This window comes from Capricornis sumatraensis, chromosome 7, assembly GCF_032405125.1.
Source record: "Capricornis sumatraensis isolate serow.1 chromosome 7, serow.2, whole genome shotgun sequence".
In the NCBI taxonomy this organism is placed as follows: domain Eukaryota; kingdom Metazoa; phylum Chordata; class Mammalia; order Artiodactyla; family Bovidae; genus Capricornis; species Capricornis sumatraensis.
Window position 1 is genome coordinate 58,193,100 of NC_091075.1, and position 21,744 is coordinate 58,214,843.

General features: G+C 36.7%; 1 protein-coding gene across 1 annotated transcript in view; it reads left to right on the top strand.

Moving 5' to 3' along the window:
- DTHD1 (death domain containing 1) overlaps positions 1-21,744 on the top strand; it is an 86,749-nt gene that overhangs the window by 26,948 nt on the left and 38,057 nt on the right. The window contains exons 6-8 of the mRNA XM_068974941.1: positions 4,097-4,261; positions 5,657-5,946; positions 15,433-15,677. Of these exons, the coding sequence (XP_068831042.1) occupies positions 4,097-4,261; positions 5,657-5,946; positions 15,433-15,677 (700 nt within the window). The remainder of the gene's footprint in view (positions 1-4,096; positions 4,262-5,656; positions 5,947-15,432; positions 15,678-21,744) is intronic.

The following is a 21,744-nucleotide window of genomic DNA, read 5'->3' on the forward strand; positions in this document are numbered from 1 at the left end:
GGGGATAAATGGAGGAAGTTATGCATTTGCGGGAGTAGGTGATATATGGGAAATCTCTGTACCTTCCTCTCCTTTTTACTATGAATCTAAAACTGCACTAAAAATTTAGTCTAATAAACAAAAAAAGAAAGTATCCTTGAAAAATCCCCTGTATTGTCTATTTGCAGAGACAAAATATTGAGGTACTTTGGAACAGATATTTTTATCTTGGAGAAAGATATTTAATTGTGTGGCACTAAGGCATGTGTCTGGAAATTATGTTATCAATACACTGTAAGACTTGAAAAAGGCAGCCTAGGGCGGATATGTGCTGGTTTGTGTATCCTTCTACTTTTTTTTTAGGTAATTATACCAGATATTCTAGAAATTGTCTTTTCCATCCATGTGGAGCTCATAGAAGTTTTCATGTTCTTCAGTGTTCAGTGTAATTGAATATTTGACCCCAAATGGGCCAAACATAATTCCCTCAATGCCTGGAATTTTGGACATGGAAAGAGTCTTGTACCCAAGAAATAGCAAAGTCAGCTGTTCTTGAATAAATGTTGATTTAATAAAGGTTGATTATGTTTTATGGAACTATTTGTATATCAAAATCTCATCTTTTGTGGAATCTGATCAAGGGCTACTCACTGCCAGGTAATACTACTTGTCAAAGTTTGCTAATGGTATGTATAAAACAAAGAGTTTAATTGCAGAGTTGTTAAGAACATCTGGGATAAATAAGGATGTCATCAAATTATTTAATTTCAATACAAGTTGTGTCTATTATCATATTAAAGACTAAATTTTAAATGATAGATGTACTAACTAACCTAATTATGGCAATACTTGTCAATATATACAAGTATCAAATCATCACATTGTACATGTCAAACTCACATAAAGTTGTATGTATATTGTATCTCAATGGAAAAAAATAGTCTAAATTTTATCTTCATATCATTAAGGACTTTTTTGATTCTAAGTGACAGAAAAACAAACTCAAAGTGCTTAAGAAACAGAATCCTTTGCTAAGTCACTTCAGTCGTGTCTGACTCTGTGTGACCCCATAGACGGCAGCCCACCAGGCCCCCTGTCCCTGGGATTCTCCAAGGAAGAACACGGGAGTGGGCTGCCATTTCCTTCTCCAATGTATGAAAGTGAAAAGTTAAAGTGAAGTCACTCAGTCGTGTCCAACTCTTGGCGACCCCATGGACTGCAGCCTACCAGGCTCCTCCGTCCATGGGATTTTCCATGCAAGAGTACTGGAGTGGGGTGCCATTGCCTTCGCCAATGTAAATTACAAATCTAGGAATACTTTTATTTTAATATTTCACTTGAGCCATAAAGAATAATATTAAAATATTAGTTTTAAGTATTTCTTCTCTTTCTGCCTTTTTCTGTGCTGGTTTCATTCTTTGACATACATATTCCTCATGCTGGCAATATTTCTACATCTTCAAAACTCCAAGTTCAGTAGAAAAGGAGAATCATCCTTTCCCCATGGCTATACATAAAAGCCCTGGGTCTTATTCTTACTCCAAATCTGTCACAAACCCATCACTAAACAGATCATTGAAACCAAAAGGAAGACGTGCTAGACGAGGCAGGCTCGCCTAGTTTATCACAAAATAACAAAAACCTGATTCATCAAAGACAGGCTGCCTCTTGGTCATCTCTCTCCCAGACTTAATTTGAAGGGCAGTCATCATTTTGTTGCTGTCATGGTAGCAGAAAAAAGAGCTTTAGATACACTTAAACTAGCAGTTACATACTTAGCCTGAAAATGACAAAATGACATTTCTCAATATTCATTAACCAGAACTGGTCACATAGCCCCACTCAACCATAGGGAACAAGGAAGTACAATTCTATCATGTGCTCAGAATGTGCAGAAATCAGGTATTTTGGCAAATAGCACTGACGTATGCCAAATGTACTATGTGGCTCAAATCAAACGCCCACCTAGACCTGGAAGAAGGGTCAATCCCACCACAGTTGATAACATGTAGATTTTCACAGAAAACTTAGGCTATTAGCAGGGAAAAAGTAGTCTTTAATCAGAAAAAATTAATATTACACATAATTAAGTCAATGTATAGTAAATGACTAAAACTCTGGATTCAGTATATCTTCCTGTGTTAATAGATCATTAACTTCCAAGTGTTAAAAATTTACCAGATTTGTGGTTATAAGCCAAAAGCTAAAAACTTACATTTCCCCCTATCCTCTTGATTTTAATCTGGGTTGATCAACATAGTCTAAATTTTTAAGGGCAGACATTTTAAACATAGTTCAGTTCCTCATTCCAGTTCATAAGATAGCTCAACCTGTGAAACTAAAGTGGTTTTAAACACATACCTAATTCTATTCACAAATGAAGATGTGAGATTCATTCTTTTTTGTTTGTTTGTTTTCTTTTCTTCTTCTTCTTTTTTTTTTTTTCTGTTTTAACTTTTTTGGCCCCATAGTGTAGCATGTGGGATCTTAATTCTCTGAGCAGGGATCAAATCCACATCCCTTGTCATGAAAGCAAGGAGTCTTAACCACTAGACCTACAGGGAAGTCCTTGTCTTAATTCTTTTAATTTTTTAAAATGTAGTTTCACTTATTTATTTTTGGCTGTGTGGGGTCTTTGTTGCTGGGTAGGCTACTTACCTAGTTGTGGTTAGCTGGAGCTACTCTCTAGTTGGGGTATGCAGGTGTCTCTTGTTGCAGAGCACAGGCTCTAGGGCATATGGGCTTCAACAGTTGCCGCAGGTAGGTTCAGTAGTTGCGGCTCCTGGGCTCTAGAGTACAGGCTCAATAATTGCGGCGCTTGGACTTAGTTGCTCCACTGTATGTAGTATCTTCCCAGATCAGGGGAATGAGCCTGTATCCTCTGCACTGGCAGGGCGTTTCTTCACCACTGGCCCACCAGGTATGCCCCCTGTCTTCATTCTTACGGGATGTAGAGCTAGAGTTGTTCTATCCTCTTATGGGATGTAGCATCATTAGACCAGGTTTCGTTTTTCTTTTTACAGCAAGATATTCAGTATCAAGGAATTTTCTTTCTTTAATTATGAGGAACGGGTATCTGTTTCAGTGAATTTAAGAAAAGAAGAATTAATTGTAAGGCTTCAATACTTAATCTCTGCTTTCTCCATCTCCTAGCCTACACTACTTGATCATGTTTTTTTGTTTATTGTTTTTCCTTTTCTCTCTTCACATCTGCTCTGGCATTTCTTTCTTAATAATCTCTCTGCTTACTCATTTTCATAGCCCAGGGCACTACAACCAAAGGGCAACAAGTTATAATACAATCTCTGGGCCTCTTTATTAGTTAAATTTCAAAGACAGGAATCAAATTGTCTAGGTGTTGGAAATTGATCCACTGTTAGCAAAATCAGCTCTGGTTAGGGGAAAGTGTCACATAATGCGTATAACTGCCTCTTTTAAGGCTTTAAGGTGGGGCAGGTTAGCAAGGAGAATTGTACAAGAAAGCTAATTGACCAAGCCTGCTGTAGGAATTAGGATGAGAATATCAACACCATTTACGCTTATACAATTTTATGTGCTTTACAAACTGTAACTCATTTAATCCTATAAGATTGATAGTATCATTACACTCATATTACAGATGAGAAGACTGAGATATAGGGAGGTCAAGGCAGAGCCATCCAGAATTTGGAAGTAGGTGGCATTGCTCCAGAATTTATGGTTGCTATATCATGAGTCTTGGCTATCCTAAAGTATTGGTTTACATCAGCGAGTTTACTGTCTTGGGATATTCCTTTAACTTTTTTGCTAGGAGCAAAATGCTTCTCATTCTCCAAAGCTCATCTTGAATATTAGCATTGCCACTTTGCAAGCTCTCCTTGTGTTGTTAAACTGTCTCATACATTCCCTTCATTCCTACACAGATCACCTTGTCCTGTGATTAATACTGTGAGCTTCTGTTGAGCAAGGGCAAAATATTTCTTATCTTTGTGTTCTTGGTGCATGGTATAATGACTGGCACACAACATATACTTAAAGAACTGTTATTGGATCGTTCACTTAATGAAAGAATGAATTAATTAAATATGATTTATGCTACACAAATCTTACAAATTTCTCTCCTGCTACTGTAATATAGGACAAAAAGCACTTCCATAAGAAGACCCAGGAACAATGCTTGTGAATCTTTTAAATTATTGGGATTCAGAAGCCGGGAGAGTGGTTGGTTTGTGCTTGATGATATCGTGGTGAGATCCGTGCAGAGTGGCTTGATATCATTTGAATTGTGTGAACATCTAGAGAGGTAATACAATAGTAAATAATAAATGTTGATGATATTATATTCTGATGGCTTGTAATTGATGTTTATAGAAGTAGAATCATAGGATTAGATTTTTTTTATTTCTCAGATAGAGATATGAATAGTCCTTTAGGGTGTGTTTAAAATGCAAACTAGATCTGACATGAACACACTATCTGTAATTTCATTCATGATAGTTTAATAAGTGCTGTTGGAAACCACTCTTAACTTAGACTTATTTTTATAGCTTTCTTCTAACTCCAAAATAGTTCTAAAATAGTGTCTTCATTTCTGAAATTCCATGGAGATAGTAATTAACTGTTCTTATTATGCTCATCTCCTACGTATGTATTAACTGAATTTGTTATTTCTGTGTCCTCATTTTGCTCTCTCATTTCCATGTTTTCTAGACAGCTCATTACAAGAAGAGTTTTAGACATTTTAAAGTTCATGAGAAGTAGACACTCATAAAGAGAGGGCCATCACATGTCCAAAGACAGCCTTTATCTTACAAAGGAAGAGCTTACATCTACAATTGTTGGGGGTCAGTTTCCCTAGAAAGGGTCTAAAATGAGAATGCAGGTGACAGACTGAGAGAAGGCTCCCAGGGGACTCCTGTTGAGGAGAAAAGCAGATAGAGGCAAGGGAAGAAATGCGAGAAACTGTGGCTTAAGTTGAGGTTTTACCTCAGCCTGACACCTCAGGAGAGCCCTGATGTGAGTACCGAGGAGACTGGCTTTATACCCTTTCATCAGTTAGTCTTCGTCTGTGGATGTGGGGCTGTGCTGGGGAGGGGGCTCTTTAATGACCTCACACTGATTTGATTACCTCTGTTAAGAACATACCTCCAAATAAGGTCACATTCTGAGGTATTGGGGATCTGCCCTCCAATACAGAAGTTGGGTGGAAATGACACAATTCAAACCATCTGGGGTACACCATAACAACCCTTATCACACAGTGATGAGATGAATATTTCAATCCTCACTGAATATGATGTATATTTTTATCCTATTAATATTAGGATATTATTGATAATAAATGGATTATCTTGATTATCTTTCTCTTTTTGAAGGGGTACTCTTTGGTAATGCTAGGTAAAATGTAACTTAAAATATGCTTCCATAGGTAGAGCTAAGCTGAAACTGGATGATTTCTTTGTTTATGGGCATCTGTTTTAGATTTAGCTTGATTTAAGCTGGTTTCCTGACTGCCAAGAGTTTTATTCAAGTCAATCATTCAAATTCATCCCATTAATGAATTTAATCAGTCTTTAGAATGCTTGATTTTTAAAGGAGGCTTGGTTTTTAATGGCTTTTGGGAGGTGTTGTTAGTTATTTGTGATATTTTTGAGCCTGGTTGTTTTCCCTCAGGTCACTCCTCTTTACTTCCATGCAGGTTTATCGTGCTTCACTCTTCTTCCAATGTGGACAACAGCCATTTGGTTTCCTTTGTGAAGTCTTTGGAAGAAGCCATGTTCAGCACCACTGCCTGTGCTATACTTTATTACCGGAAAGACAACCCACGTAGAATTGTTATTTTAGTGGTGCCTTCTAAAGATTTATACCAGGTGCTTGGGAACTTGCGCTCAGAAGCTTCTAGTGGTCCTCCAGAACCATCTCGCCATTTCCAAGTGAAAGAAGGAGAATTGCTTCTTTTACGATTTACTGGAAATATATTTGCTTCAAGTAAGTATCATGAAATTGTTTTGTATATGCTGTGGGCTATCAGCCACGTGCTTCAGATGGAGTTCACTAAATGTGCTTCAAAAGAGTCTTCAAAGGACTGAGGGAAGGCTTTGGAAAAGTAGGAAAAGGAAAAGGACTTATTTACATCCTTCTTTCCAGTCTATTTCTTCTCTTCTTAGGGCATGCATGTTCCCTTATGGGCCTACTCTAAGTGACACTCTTTTGGAAATAGTCTTCTCTCCATAACTGCTCTAGCTGAGACTATGTTAGGATCATCTTTCCAACACCAATGCAGTTGCTTTCTAAATATTCCTTTGCTTCTACTATTAGCCATGTGAAACAAAATGTATTTCCATACAGTAACAACAGTGATCCTTTAAAAATATAAATCATGCTTTATTACTCCCCCCAGTTAAACCTTTATAATTACCTCCTATTCTACGTCAAACAATATCAAAACTCTTTATGTTGTCCTGCAAAGAATCTGATCTGGGGTCAGTGCACTCCCAAGAGATGAATGGATAGAAATATGTTTCAGTATAATTGCCTTATTTATAATTCCATTTCTTTTATTTTATATGCCTAAAAGACTACACTGAGAAGGAGTCAGTAAGTTTCACCACACTCAAATGGTTTTGAAAGTTGCTACGAACCTCAAATCCAGATGACATACCCCTGCTTACCTCTTATCTTTACATTTATCCAGTGATCTTTTATTTTTATTACAAATCTTACCACAACTTGAAATTATTTATTTGTTCTTATAGTTTTCATTCCTATGTTTGTGTTCTTGACTAGAATGTAGATTCCACAAGGGCAGTGACTGTGTCTTTCTTGCTCTGCATCCCTGAGACCAGAATAGTGCCTGGCACTTCAAGGGCTTTCAGTAAATACATAGAGAATGAATGAATATATGATGCCAAGGAAAACAAGGTAAATGACTATGAGAGGTGACAGGAGAGGTAGGAGAAGTAAGGAAATGACTGAGGTAGAAAAGCTAAAAAGAGAAGAAAAGGAAGCAAAAAGAACACAGAGAGAAAACAGCTGTGTGAGAGAAGAGAAGATCTTTGGGGGTGCTGCCATCATAGGCATTTATTTTTATGAAAAAGACTCCTTTCCCTTTCTAACTCCCTTCCTTGAGATAGAATAAGATCTAACAGTGTGCATGTAAAGGAGGAGATGTGGCGGGAAATTCAGGGATGGGTTTTGTGGGGATTTCTGGCCCAGGAGTCCCATTATAGACTTGACTTAAAGTAATATTCTCTGTTTATTTATAAATTAATATAGATCCCATTGATTTTTTAATGGTTTCTGTTTTCTAATTTTAAAAATTACTCCAACTCTATTGTTTCCAAAATGATGTGGCTTAAAGCTTCAGCTGACCTTTTTTGGTTTTTCAGAAATAAGTGAGATTCAAAGTGTCCCAATTTGAAGTATCTCTTCCACTGTTACAGACATTGTCTCAGCCATCTGAGCCAGCTGTCGGGACCTAGGGAGTAAGTGACACAATATCAGAAAAAGGGGAAGGAAAGGAGAGGAGGAGAGGAAGGAAGGGTATAAGACATCCCTCCTACTTGGCTTCCAGAGAAGAAACCACCCTGGGACAATCTCTCTAAGATATAGTCAAAACCTGGAAGTGTCTCACCCAAACTAATGATGCAAAAGACTTCCTGTAATACTTGGGCCAGCAGCTGTGTTTACTTCCTGCCCTAAACAGGAGAGAGTTACTGTGATTCTCATAGGCAGTGGTGAAATGTACTGTCGTCTATAAGGGGGAAGTGGGGAGCATATGCTAAAATAAAAGTGCCTGGAGACAGCCAGTGTGTTCACAGTTCCTCAATATAGGAATGGAATACTCCTCTTCAGTCAGGGAAAATTCATCAGGCAGAGTGCCAGGATCCTTCCTGCTTTGCCTTTTTTAGAGATGTGTATTCAGACCTGGAGCTTCACTGGATTTTCTCCATCCATCTTTCTAGTGTATCCCATATAAGCCCCCAGTACTATCTAAGAGGAGCAAGTCCCTCAGTAAAGAACTGATACCTCTGTTTGATTCCCTTTGTTGTATGGCAGAAAGTAACACGACAGCTTAAACAAACTATGCTCCAATAAAAATTAAAAAAAACAAACAAACCAGAATTGATACCTGGCTACCTGTGGTAGCCTCTGTGAATCTCAAATACACACAGCCAGGGGTTGTCTGCCTGCGGGTCCATCTCTCGACCTATCCCCACTGGCTTCTGGAGTTATCTCCTACTATATTTTCATCTCTCATTTATAATGACCAGGTTCAGAGAAGCCTTTCCTGTCTTTCCTGATTATGTCAGTTCATATTTACTTTTTCAGATTTCTATGTAACTCATTGGAAATGGCCATAGATTTAATCTTCTATTTATTTTTAATTGCTTGATCAACATCAGTGTCTCTGACTACAGTCCCAAGAGAGGACTATCTCTTTAATTAGTGAGAACTATTCAATTCCAAGCACCTAGGATGGTACCTAAAAGCTATAAGAAGTATTTGTTCAAAGAATGAAGAGAAAACCTTGGGGATAAACTCAACATTATAGTATTGTGTGATTAAAAGTATTTAAAACTTAAATAAATTTAGATGGCTTCTCTCTGAGAAATATCAAAATCTGTAGATTAATTGTAGTCAGAAGCTCAGTCATGTCTGGTTCCATGGCCTTTGTGACCCCATGGATTATATAGTCCATGGAATTCTCCAGGCCAGAATACTGGAGTGAGTGGTCATAACCTTCTCCTGGGGATCTTCCAAACCCAGGGATCGAACCCAGGTCTCCTGCATCGCAGGTGGATTTTTACCATCTGAGCCACCAGGGAAGCCCAAGAATACTAGAGTGGGATCTTCCCAGTGGATACTTCCCAGGAATAAAACCGGGGTCTCCTGCTTTGCAAGCAGATTTTTACCAACTGAGCTATCAGATGGAGCTATCAGGGAAGTCCGGGCTACCAGGCAAGCCCTCTAAATTCATTACATGGAATATAGATTATTCTTTTGATTGAGGATCTTGCCATATGGAGATTATTTCTACTTCTAAGAGAAAATCAGACATATAGGTGTTCCCCTTTACATTGGCCTTTGGCATTCCTCTGGACACAGCTAGAATCTGCTTTCTTTCTCTAGGTTATAGGTGTTGATATAGCACTTAAGCTTTCTAGTGTATCCCATCTAAGCCCCCAGTGCTCATAAAATTCATAAAATGCTGGGAAAGGGGCAGAGAGAATTTTACATAATGATGCCTTAGCACAACTCACTCATAACACTAAGTAACGCCCTAAAGAAGTTTGTGTGTGTCCAAGTTTCTCCAAATACTCTTTGGCCTAGAGAAGTAGTTTTCCCAGACACAAGTGTTAAGAGTGTTAAAATGACCATCCTTTTATTCATTTAACAAAGATTCCTTTCCTTTATTACATTGTATTTCACTGCAGAGCGACATAGAAGAAGCAAATAAGTGAATAAAATGTATAGCTTAATGAGATGGAAGCGTCCTTAAAGAAGAAGAAAGCAGGGAAGGGATATAGAAAGTCTCAGAGAGAGTGGCAGATTTGTAATTTTAAATAGACTCATCCAAGAAGATCTTTTTGAGAAAGTACCATTTCAGCAGAGGCTCAAAGATAAGAAAGCAAGCCATGGTCCTATCCCAGGAGAGTCTGTCCCAGACAGAGCAAGAAGGCTGAGATGGCTGGATGAGAGAGAAGGAGATGAGACTTGGAGGAGATGAAATGGATACTGTTCCTGCCTTGAAGGGCATTTCAAGGACTTTTCCTTTTATTCTAAGTGAAATGGAAAGCCCTGAAGGATTTTCAACAAGGTTGTCACACAATCTGGGTCAGATTATATCTGTGTTGATATTAGATGATGTAAGGCAAGTTAGCAGCAGGAAAATACATCAATAAGCCATTGCAATGAACCAAGCAAAGAATGCTGGAGGTTTAGAGGGAAAGACATTAGAAATCATGTCTGGTATTTTTGTCATAGATATCTTTGCTGTGAGCATTTTTACTGAATAATTTATTGATCATAAGGCAATTTTGCCATAAAAGATATAGTGACAAAAAATAAAAAAGGGACATTTAAAAGCAAATTTTAAAAGCTAGTGGAGGTGATGGAATTCTAGCTGAGCTATTTCAAATCTTAAAAGACAATGCTGTTAAAGTTCTGCACGTAATATATCAGCAAATTTGGAAAACTCAGCAGAGGCCACAGGACTGGAAAAGGTCAGTTTTCATTCCAATCCCAAAGAAGGGCAATGACAAAAAATGTTCAAATGACCATACAATGATCCTCATTTCATATGCTAACAAGGTAATTCTCAAAATCTTTTAAGCTAGACTTCAGTACTACGTGAACCAAGAACTTCCAGATTAACAAACTGGATTTAGAAAAGGCAGAAGAACCAGAGATCAATTGCCAACATGTGTTGGATCATAGAAAAAGCAAGAAATTCCAGGAAAAATATGCTTCATTGACTATGCTAAAGCCTTTGATTGTGTGGATCACAACAAATTGTGGAAGATTCTCAACCAGATCACCTTGCTTGCCTCCTGAGAAACCTGTATGCAGGTCAAGAAGCAAGTTAGAACCGGACATGGAACAATGGACTGGTTCCAAATTGGGAAAGGAGTACATCAAGGCTGTATATTGTCACCCTGCTTATTTAACTTATATGCAGAGTACATCATGTGAAATGCTGGGCTGGATGAATCACAAGAAGGAATCAAGATTGCTGGGAGAAATATCAACAACTTTATACATGCAGATGATACCACTCTAAAGGCAGAAAAAAAAAAAAAAAAAAGAGGAACTAAAGAGCTTCTTGATGAAAGTGAAAGAGAGTGAAAAAGCTGGCTTAAATTCAACATTCAAAAAACAAAGCTCATGGAATCCAGTCCCATCACTTCATGGCAAATAGGATAAAGTGGAGACAGTGACAGACTTTATTTTCTTGGGCTCCAAAATCACTGCAGATAGTGACTGCAGTCATGAAGTTAAAAGACGCTTTCTCCTTGGAAGGAAAGCTATGAAAAACCTATTAAGCAAGTTAAAAAGCAGAGATATCAATTTGCTGACAAAAGCTATGATTTTTCCAGTACTCATGTATGGATGTGAGAATTGGATCATAAAGAAGGCTGAGTGCCAAAGAATTGATGCTTCCAATCTGTGGCGCTGGAGAAGACTCTTGAAATTCCCTTGTACAGCAAGGAGATCAAACCAGTTGATCCTAAAGGAAATCAATTCTGAATATTCATTGGAAGAACTGATGCTAAAGCTGAAGATTGCATGTGGCCACCTGATGTGAAGGGCCGGCTCATTGGAAAAGGCCCTGATCCTGGGCAAGACTGAGGGCAGGAGAAGAGGGTGACAGAGGATGAAACAGTTGGATGGCCATCACTGACACACTGGACTTGGGTTTGAGCAAATTCTGGGAGATAGTGAAGGACAGGGAAACCTGGCATGCTGCAGTCCGTTGGGTTGCAAAGAGTTGGACTTGATTTAGTGATTGAACAACAACAAAACCACCTAATGAATCATGAGAAATGATTAACAAAATTATAAAGACTTTATTGTAAAATATAAAATATTTAAATACAATTAAAATGTGTGTCGTTCCATGCCAATGCTGCACAGATAACTGATTTTATTTTGTGAGTTGTACCTAAGCACTTGTCTCTAGGTATTTGTTCATTGTTTTTTTTATATATTTTTTACTTGTTTATTTATTTGGCATTGTTTTTATTTTTTTATTCACTAAAACTTCATCCATCACTGCGAGATGTATCAGTTTCCAAATACTGGGATGCATATTTGTAACTGAGCTTTGTGGTGGACTGCAAAAATCTTCTATACTGTCTGTCCTTTGCATATTGTCACATGTCCATTGATATATGTTCCAAAGTTCTATGGGAAAAGTGAAAGTGAAAGTCACTCAGTCATGTTTGACTCTTTGTGACCCCATGTATAGTCCATGGAATTCTCTAGGCCAGAATACTGGAGCGGGTAGTGTTTTCCTTCTCCAGGGGATCTTCCTAACCCAGGCCTCCCACATTTCAGGCAGATTCTTTACCAGATAAGCCACAAAGAAATATGTGTTCAACTCTGGGTCTGTCAGGCCCGTGGTCTCAGCCTCTTTCTACCCCAATGTAGTGTTTCAAAGAAAAAACAACAACAATAACAATTCATGGGGTAAATCATTGTCATCTGTCATGATTTTTTGGTTGTATATGTCAAATGAACCTATTAACCAGGTATTTTATCTCTTAGAGCAAAATTGTCTTGTGGCCTGATCACTAAATCTGTGATATTACATGTGCCGTGCTTTACTTAGTCACTCAGTCGTGTCTGACCCTTCATGACCCCTTGGACTGTAGCCCATGAAATCCAGGGATTGAACCCAGGTCTCCTGCATTGCAGGTGGACTCTTTACCATCTGAGCCACCAGGGAAGCCCAAGAATACTGGAGTGGGTAGCCTATCCCTTCTCCAGGGGAACTTCCTGACCCAGGAATTGAACCAGGCTCTCCTTCATTGTGTTCTTGCCTGGAGAATCCCAGGGATAGGGGAGCCTGGTGGGCTGCTGTCTATGGGGTCGTACAGAGTTGGACATGACTGAAGCGACTTAGCAGCAGTAACAGCAGCAGCTCCTTCATTGCAGGTGGATACTTTACCAGCTGAGCTACCAGGGAAGCACTATGGCCTGAGAGTTATATGGCAAAAATGTTTGTGGAAAAAGGCTCTGAGAAAGATGTCTATAGCAAATATGCTTACAGTGAAAGTACCTGTAACTAGTAGAGACGTGTTAGGACACAGAAATATCCCTAGCCAGTGGTTTTCAGTCTTCTGGCTCTCTGTGTCCCTAGCCTGTTACTTCCTCATCTTACCTTTCTAAGCAAAAGCACGTATTACTACTTTTGTACTTCCTATGTTTTCAGTGAAAAATACTCCAAAACCCACTATTGAGAAAATATATTGCTATAAGAAATATCTAGCAACTTACAAAATATAAATAAATCTTGTTCTTCTTTCTATGACAAATTTTTACTGTATAGTTACTATCCTACTATTCCTACTAGGAACTGTATACATAATATGCAGAAGGAGAAAAGTTCTCAAAATGTCAACTGATTGCTTTTATAATTTCGGTATGTAATGAATGACTTTTGATTTTACTTCTCTAAATATGACAGAGTGGGAGAAAAAAGATAAAATGGTGCAATTTTCTGTGCTACTCATCCTCTTTAGGTTCTGTTTTTTTTTTTTTTTAAACTGTGACAAAGGGTCTTCCACATATAGTGTAGTATATCTTAGTGACAGTGAAATTCCAACTTTAAAAAGCTACATAATGTTTTCTGTATAGAACAATAAGGCAATGTTATTTATTACTAGTAAATGCTCAATAATTTTATCCTTATTTCATAAGTAAATGTGATTCTTAGAGATTTACATTTTAGATCTTTAGTTTTTTTTTAATTAACTGGCAATAAAAGGTCGATAAGGTTTAGGTCAAAATAGAAATGTGGCTATTTCTCATCCTCAATCTTTATACAATGTATGCATGTAAATTATTCCTTATGAGTAAGTGTGTACCTGGCAGGGAGCACCATTCATGAGATGGAAGGAGAAATTTAGTAAATTATATTCTGCTGGGACAAAAGTAGCAACATTTTTCTTGCTAGTACTCTAGAGGGATGGAAGTAGGAGTTTGTTAGGTGCTCCCCCAGTGATCCAGAAACTCTAATTTATTATTTTCAAGATGGTATTTCAGTTTCAGTGACTCCAAATAATTTTCCTCCCCACTACCCCCACTTTTTTTTTTTTAACCAGAGTGATTCTTTCAAGGCAAATCTGTCTAGTCATGCTTATCTTAGAATGTCTTAGGAATTTGTTTTGTTCAAGGAACCAGGTTGCCCCTAAAACACAGACTTGTGCAAAGGAACATACTGCTATACTTTCCATAACCTGGAGTTATTCTAATTCGAGATTTAACTGTGCTTTAGAAAGCCACCAAAATGACCTCTAGCAGCCACAACAATGAGAAAAGTATTGATGTCACCTACATCTCTCAACTCTTATTTCATTGGGAAGATTGGAAGTTTCCAGTCAGAGAGATAGCGAGGAAGATAGAGATAGGTAGATAGAGAGAGAGATCTTGGAGAAGTCAACTTTCAGGCCTCTCAGAGCAGCAGGAAGTTGCTGCTGATATAAAAGCTTCATACTGACATTTCTTTAAGAAATTTAAGTGGGTTGTTTTTGTCGTAAATACAAATTCAAAACAATGTAAGAATCCCGTCTGTTTCTTCTCATTTGCTGTCTTGCTTTTGTTTACTGAGCTCTTATTATGGGCCACACCCTTTGCTAATCATTCTATCCACACAGTATCTCATTTCATTCCCAGAACAATCCTAGGAGGTAAGTTTTGAGTCTCTTGTTTTAAAGGTTAAGGAAGTGAAAGCTCTAAGATGTTCAGATGTGAAAGAACTGGACAAATATTACCATGTAAATAAATACTAGAAGCTGAACTTGGATCTAGATCTTTATGTCAGAAACATACTATAACTGTGACTTCATTGCTTACTTTTAAATTTGTGAAGGGTGATGCACACCTGCCTTAGGGGGTGTGACAGTGTCTGTTTTACTATTGCAGTGAGAAGGTGAAATAATAGCCTGATAGTCACAGTAAAACCCCCGTGAGTGAAATGCTATATTCACTAAAGTTCCATTATTTTCAGTGGATCGTTGAGAAGACTTTTACATATCCTTGTATGGGGGAGGGATTCACTAGGTTTTAATAGAAATTTCAGTAACTATTAAATCTAGAAACTATTACATTTGAAAGTTCTAGAACAGCACTGTATTTCTGCCATGGTGAATATGTTTTATATATGTACTCTCCAATAAGGTAGCTACAGACAGATGTGGTTATTGAACATTTGAAATGTGGCTATTTCACTTAGAATGCCTAAGGAATTGAATTTTTAATCTTAGTTTCAACTTTAATTTTAAAAGCTACATGTTGCTACCATATAGGAGAATATATTTCTAGAATGTCTATTGTGAGGTCATGATAGTGTGCAATGTGATATGGATAGTTAAGTGAAAGGAAAAAATGTCATTGTTAAGAAGTGAAAACAATTTTCTAAGTAGAGAAACAGCTAAATATTTCCAATGGTTTCTTGTCGCAAAATGTAACAGAAAGTGAAAATCAGATCAACGATGATTCCCACAAATGCGTAAAAAAAGAAAAGAACCAAGGATATGAGATCTAGAAGCAGCCAGAGAGAACATAGTTCAAGTATAGATGAGAATTCCTTTAGCATGTACACAATCTCAGTCTAGTGCCGCTTTGCTAGGTTCAAGAAGTATTTACACACAACAGATAAATTTAAAACATGATTATTTGAATTTTTAAAAATTAAGTTAGAAATGTGATGTGTATTAATAGTAACAAATACATTTTACTTTTATTTAGGCAATGGGAAGGATTATGGGAAAGACTACAAGCTTATTTTTCACTTACAAAGGAAACCTAGACTGGAACTCCAAATCAAAGAAGTGGATGAATTTGGAAACTATAGCTGCCCTCATTATAAGGGTGCCATTGTAGTTTATAAAGTACCTAGAAAAAAGATAGTCCACAACTTGGATGAATCTCTGACATTTAATGAAAACAATTATCAGTTGCCAATTTGCAAATTAGCATTAAGATTACCAAAGGTGAGTAATTTTACCTCCCTAATTGCTATATTTTGTTAATTTCCTATAATTCTCTACAAATTCAATATTGTAGACATATGGATATTTATGGTTAAAAGGAAAGCTAGGAACAATGGTGACAGGGAAGGAGTAAGTAGCTCCAATTTAAGAATAATAGAATACATATCAGTATATAAAGTTCTTTCATATCATCATTATTCTAGGAACAGTTCAAGTTGGTTTGATCCTGACAGGATGTTGTTAATGACTACTGAAAAATGTCATTCATTTTCTATAACTGCATCTGATTAACTAGAAAAACCAATTATAAAAACATTGAAAATATTTGGAACACAACACTTAGAAAAATCGTGTGGTGAGCAGAAAAATTGTTTGAAATACATTCAGGATAAACAAATCCTGCACACTGAAGACTTAATTACTCTTTCATTTCTGATTTTACTTGGGTTCTTTTTTCCTTGGTTAATCTAGTTAATGTTTTTCTTTCAATTTTATTTATCTTTTCAAAGAACTAACTCTTAGTTTCATTGACCTTTTATACTGTCTTTTCAGACTTTATTTCATTTATTTCCACTCTGAAAAAAGGAAAAGTATTAATCACTCAGTTGTATCCAACTCTGTGGGATCCCATAGGCTGGAGCCTGCCAGGCTCTTCTGTCCATGGAATTCTCCAGGCAAGAGTACTGGAGTGGGTAACCATTCCCTTCTCCAGGGGATTGTACCAACCCAAGAACTGAACCCGGGTCTCCTGCATTGCAGGCAGATTATTTACCATCTGAGCCACCAGGGAAGCCCCTATTTCCATTCTAATCTTTATTATTTCATCTCTTCTGTTAACTTTGGGCAGTTTTGGTCTTCTTTTTCTAGTTTTTTTTAGGTATAAAACTAGATTGTTTATTTGTGATTTTTCTTGTTTCTGAAGTAAGCCTGTTTTATTATCATGACTTTCTTCTTAGAACTGCTTTAGCATAGATTTTTGTGTTTACATTTCTGTTTTTATTTGCCTATGTATTTTGTGCTTGTGTCTTTGAATTTCTAGTTGGTTATTGGTTATTCAGTAGCATATTGTTCAATCTCCACAAATTTGGTGATTTTCTGTTTTTTCTTATGATTGATTTTTAGTTTCATGACATTGTTGTTTAGAGAAGATGCTTGACAGGATTTCAGTTTCCTTAAATTTATGGAGACTTGTTTTGTGACCTAAGTGTGTGGAAATGGCCCATGTACACTTGAGAAAAATGTGTGTTCTGCTGCTTTAGATGGAATGTTTCTTTTTTTGTTTCTATATATGTATATCTAATCTATTAGGTTCATTTGGTTTAATGTGTTGTTTAAAATTGATGTTTGCTTACTATTTTTCTATATGGATGATGTATCCATTGATGTAAGTGTAATATTCAAGCGGGACTTCTGATAGTCCAATGGCTATGACTCCAAGCTCCCAAGTATTGCTGTCAATTTCTGCCTTTAGGTCAGCCCTAATATTTGCTTTCTTTATTCTAGTGCTCCTCTACTGGGTGCATATATATTTATAAATGTAACATCTAGAGAAAAAGTTACAATTGACACCATAAAAATAAAAAATATCATAAGAAACTACTATAAACAATTATAGACCAGCAAACTAGGCAACCTACAAGAAGTGGATAAATTCCTAGAAACAAACTATCTTCTATGACTTAGTCATGGATAAATATACTGAATAGAAGATACTTAATCATGAAGAAAATCTGATTAGATTGATTTCTTGTAAGGATATTGAAATGGTGATTTAAAAAATCTCTCAACAAACTAAAGTCTAGGATCAGAAAGCATTAGGGGTGAATTCTCCCCCAAATTTAAAAGAATATTTAATACTATCCTTCAAACTCTTCCAAAATGTTGAAAAGGAGGGAATGCTCCTAAACTCATTTCATGAAATCAATATTACCCTGATACCAAAACAAAATGAGGATACCACCAAAAAAGAGAAAAGTACAGGCTAGTATCCTTAATAAATGTCGATGTAAAAATCCTCATCAAAATATTAGCACACTGAATCCAACAATAGACTCATACAGCAGAATCAAGTGGGATTTATCCCAGGAATGCAAGAATAGTTCAAGGTCTGAAAATCAATCAATGTGTTATACCACGTTAACAAAATAAATGATAAGAATCCTATGATCATCTCAATAGAAGCAGAAAAAGAATTTGACAGAATTCAACATCCATTTATGAAAAAATATCAACAAAGGTACCTCAACATAATAAATGTAATACATGACAAATCTACAGCAAACACCACACTAAATGGTGAAAAACTGAAAGCATTTACACTAAGATCAGGAACCAGACTTTTACCTAAGAAGATATGCAGATGGTTGATACGCATATGAAAAGATGTTCAAAATCACTAGTTATTAGGGAAATGAGATTCAACACTGCAAAGAGATATACCTCAAATTTCTCATCTAGAATGATTATTGTCAAAAAGACAAGAAATAACAAATGTTAAAGAGGATGTGGAAAAAAGGGAACATTTGTACACTTTGGGGTTGATGGGAATGTAAATTGATGGAAATCTAAATTGGTCCAGCCACTGTGAAAATCATCATGAAGATACTTCAAAAATTAAGAAAAAATTACTATATGACTCAACTATTCCAGTTCTGGGTATTTACTCAAAGTATACAAAAATATTAATTTGAAAAGATATATGTACCCTATCCTCATTTCAGTATTATTTACAATAGCCAAGATATGGATACAACCTAACTGTCCATCAATAGATGAATGGAAGAGGAAGATCTGGTATATATATGCAATGGAATACTACTCAGGGATTAAAAGAATGAAATATTCCATGTGTAATGACATGGCTGGACTTTACGGTACTTAGTTGTATTATTGACTAAGTAATGTAAGTTGGACAAAAGAAAGACAAATACCATATGATTTTACTCATATGTGGAGTCTAAAAAACAACAACAACAAATGATTATACAAACCAAAACAAAAATAAATTCATAGATATAGATAACAGATTGGTGATTACCAATCAGAGGGGAGGGGGTTTTGGGGAATGAGCAAATGATTGAAGAATGTCAATTGCATGGTGATGATTGATAACTAGATTTTTGGTTTTGTGCACTTTGCAGCATCTACAAATATTAAATGGTAATACACACCTGAATCATAAATAATGTAACATAGCAATTTTACTTCAATTAAAAAAAAGAGTCAATTGCTTTTGTCTAAAATTCTTCTTTGTATTGGGAAAGTAGGGTTGAGTTGTTCCCCTCAGCTTGTGAAGCACAAAGTCAATGATGTTATTGCTATACATACTATTTCTTTTAGAGATCCAGGACTTGTACTTAACTATATTCTAACGAGAAGTGAAAAATATTTCACTCCAGAGGAAGAACAAATTTTTTATCCTTTAAAGAAAGTTGAGTAGTTTTCTTACTTTTATGGTTTTTATATTTTTACTTGTGTTAGGAATAGCAGAAACATGTTTTCTATGGGACAAGATTTTGTATTTACTTTAAATACATTAGTAAAGTAAGTAATTAATTTGATAAATATTAATTGAAATTCTGAAATAGAATATGTGCTAAGTTAGGCATTATGATAAATAATGAGCTATATAGGATAATACAAGCCTTAAAACTGCATTGTCCTGAATGGTAGCCACTATCCACATCTTTCCATGGAACACTTGAAATATGGCTAGTCCAAACTGAGATGTACCATAAATGTCAAATACACACTGGACTTCAAAGACCTAGTACAAAAATAGAAAATATTTCATTAATTTGTTTATAATGATTTCATTGTAAATGATAATCTTTTGGATATGGAGTTAAAAATGTATTACTAAAACTCATCTCACCTGATTAAAAAAATTTCAAGTAGAATATTTTAAAGTATATTTCTATAGGATATCATTGCTCTAAATTATTTACAATCTAGCAGAGTAGCAAAACATGAACAAAATTACTTTGTAAGATTGTGAATAATTAGATTAATGATATAAACAGTGTATTAATAGTTATTCAGAGGAGGGAAATTGTTTTCCTGAAAGTTAAATTCGAGACAAATTTCAAGGTGGTTATGGCAATTTATCTGAGCTTTATATGTAGAAATTTGGCCACTGGAAATGAAGAAAACCTGTGTCAGGCTGAGGAAATGGAATGAATTTGACTGGGGATTGTAGACATAGTTCAGCAGGAATTCAGAATTCATATAATAAGCATTATAATAATTTATAAAGTACCAAAGATCTTTCAAGTGTTTTCCATTCATTGCATTATTAAATTCTCATAAAAATCACATGAGGCATTATCATTTTATAGGAAACTTAGGCACAGAAATTTTAGGCAAGTTGTCCATGGACCAAAAACTAATAAGTGTCAGAAGTGGGCTTCTGACCCAGAAAATCTGCTTCACACATGGGCAACCACAGACCACTATTGCCTCTTGAGCAGGTAACACAAGGATTTTTATTCAAGGATGCAAGATGGATTTTAGGACACTCAGGTTCTCCCTGGAAGTTGTAAAACAATTTGATGTATAACATGCTTTAGTGTAGAGGTGACAGGACATAGATTCTGGTCATTGGCACTGAAAATAGCCATTTGCAGGGGCCCAGAGACATTAACTCTACTTGCTGGTTTCAGAGAGACATCCTGAGGTTCTTAAGAGGCATGAGTAAGGTAGCTGACTGTAGCAAACCAATGATACTGAAAATGACATTTTAAGAAAGGTATAGCATCTTTCCTGGTGGCTCAGAGGTTAAAGCGTCTGCCTCCAATGCAGGAGACCTGGGTTCGATCCCTGGGTCGGAGAGATCTCCTGGAGAAGGATTTGGTAACCCACTCCAGTATTCTTGCCTGGAGAATCCCATGGATGGAGAAGCCCGGTAGGCTACAGTCCACGGGGTTGCAAAGAGTTGGACATGACTGAGCAACTTCACTTACTTACTTACTTACTTATAGCTAGAGAGGTGTATATTCACTATCGGTTGTGCGTTTTCATTTCCATTTAGGGTCCTTGCCCTTGCTTCTCCCTGTGTTTGGGGATCTCTTCCCTCTGATAGTCACGTCAGTTCAGTTCAGTTCAGTTCAGTCATTTAGTTGTGTCTGACTCTTGGAGAACCCGTGGACTACAGCACGTCAGCCTTCCCTGTTTATCACCAACTCCCGGAGCTTACTCAAACTCATGTCCATCAAGTCAGTGATGCCATCCAATTGTCTCATCCTCTGTCGTCCCATTCTTCTTCCACCTTCAATCTTTCCTAGCATCAGGATATTTTTCAATGAGTCAGTTCTTTGCATCAGGTGGCCAAATTATTGGAAGTTCAGCTTCAGCATCAGTCCTTCCAATGAATATTCAGGACTGATTTCCTTTAGGATGGACTGGTTGGATCTCCTTGCTGTCCAGGGAACTCAAGAGTCTTCTCCAACACCACACTTCAGAAGAATCAGTTCTTCAGCCCTCAGCTTTCTTTATAGTCTAACTCTCACACCCAAACATGACTACTGGAAAAAACATAGCCTTGATGAGATGGACATCGGTTGGCAAAGTAGTGTCTCTGCTTTTTGATATGCTGTTGAGGCTGGTCATAGCTTTTCTTCCAAGGAGGCAAGTGTCTTTTAATTTCATGCCTGAACTCACCTTCTGCAGTGATTTTGGAGCCCCCCAAAATAATGTCTCTCACCATTTCCATCATTTCCCCATCTATTTGCCATGAAGTAATGAGACCAGATGCCATGATCTTAGTTTTCTGAATGTTGAGTTTTAAGCCAGCTTTTCACTCTCCTCTTTCACTTTCATCAAGAGGCTCTTTAGTTCTTCTTTGCTTTCTACCATAAGAGTGGTGTCATCTGCATATCTGAGGTTACTGATATTTCTCCTGGCAAACTTGATTTCAGTTTGCACTTCATCCAGCCTGGCATTTCTCATGATGTACTCGGCATATAAGTTAAATAAGCAGGGTGACAATATACAGCCTTTATGTACTCCTTTCTTGATTTGGAGCCAGTCTGTTGTTTCATCTAAGATTTTAACTGTTGCTTCTTGACCT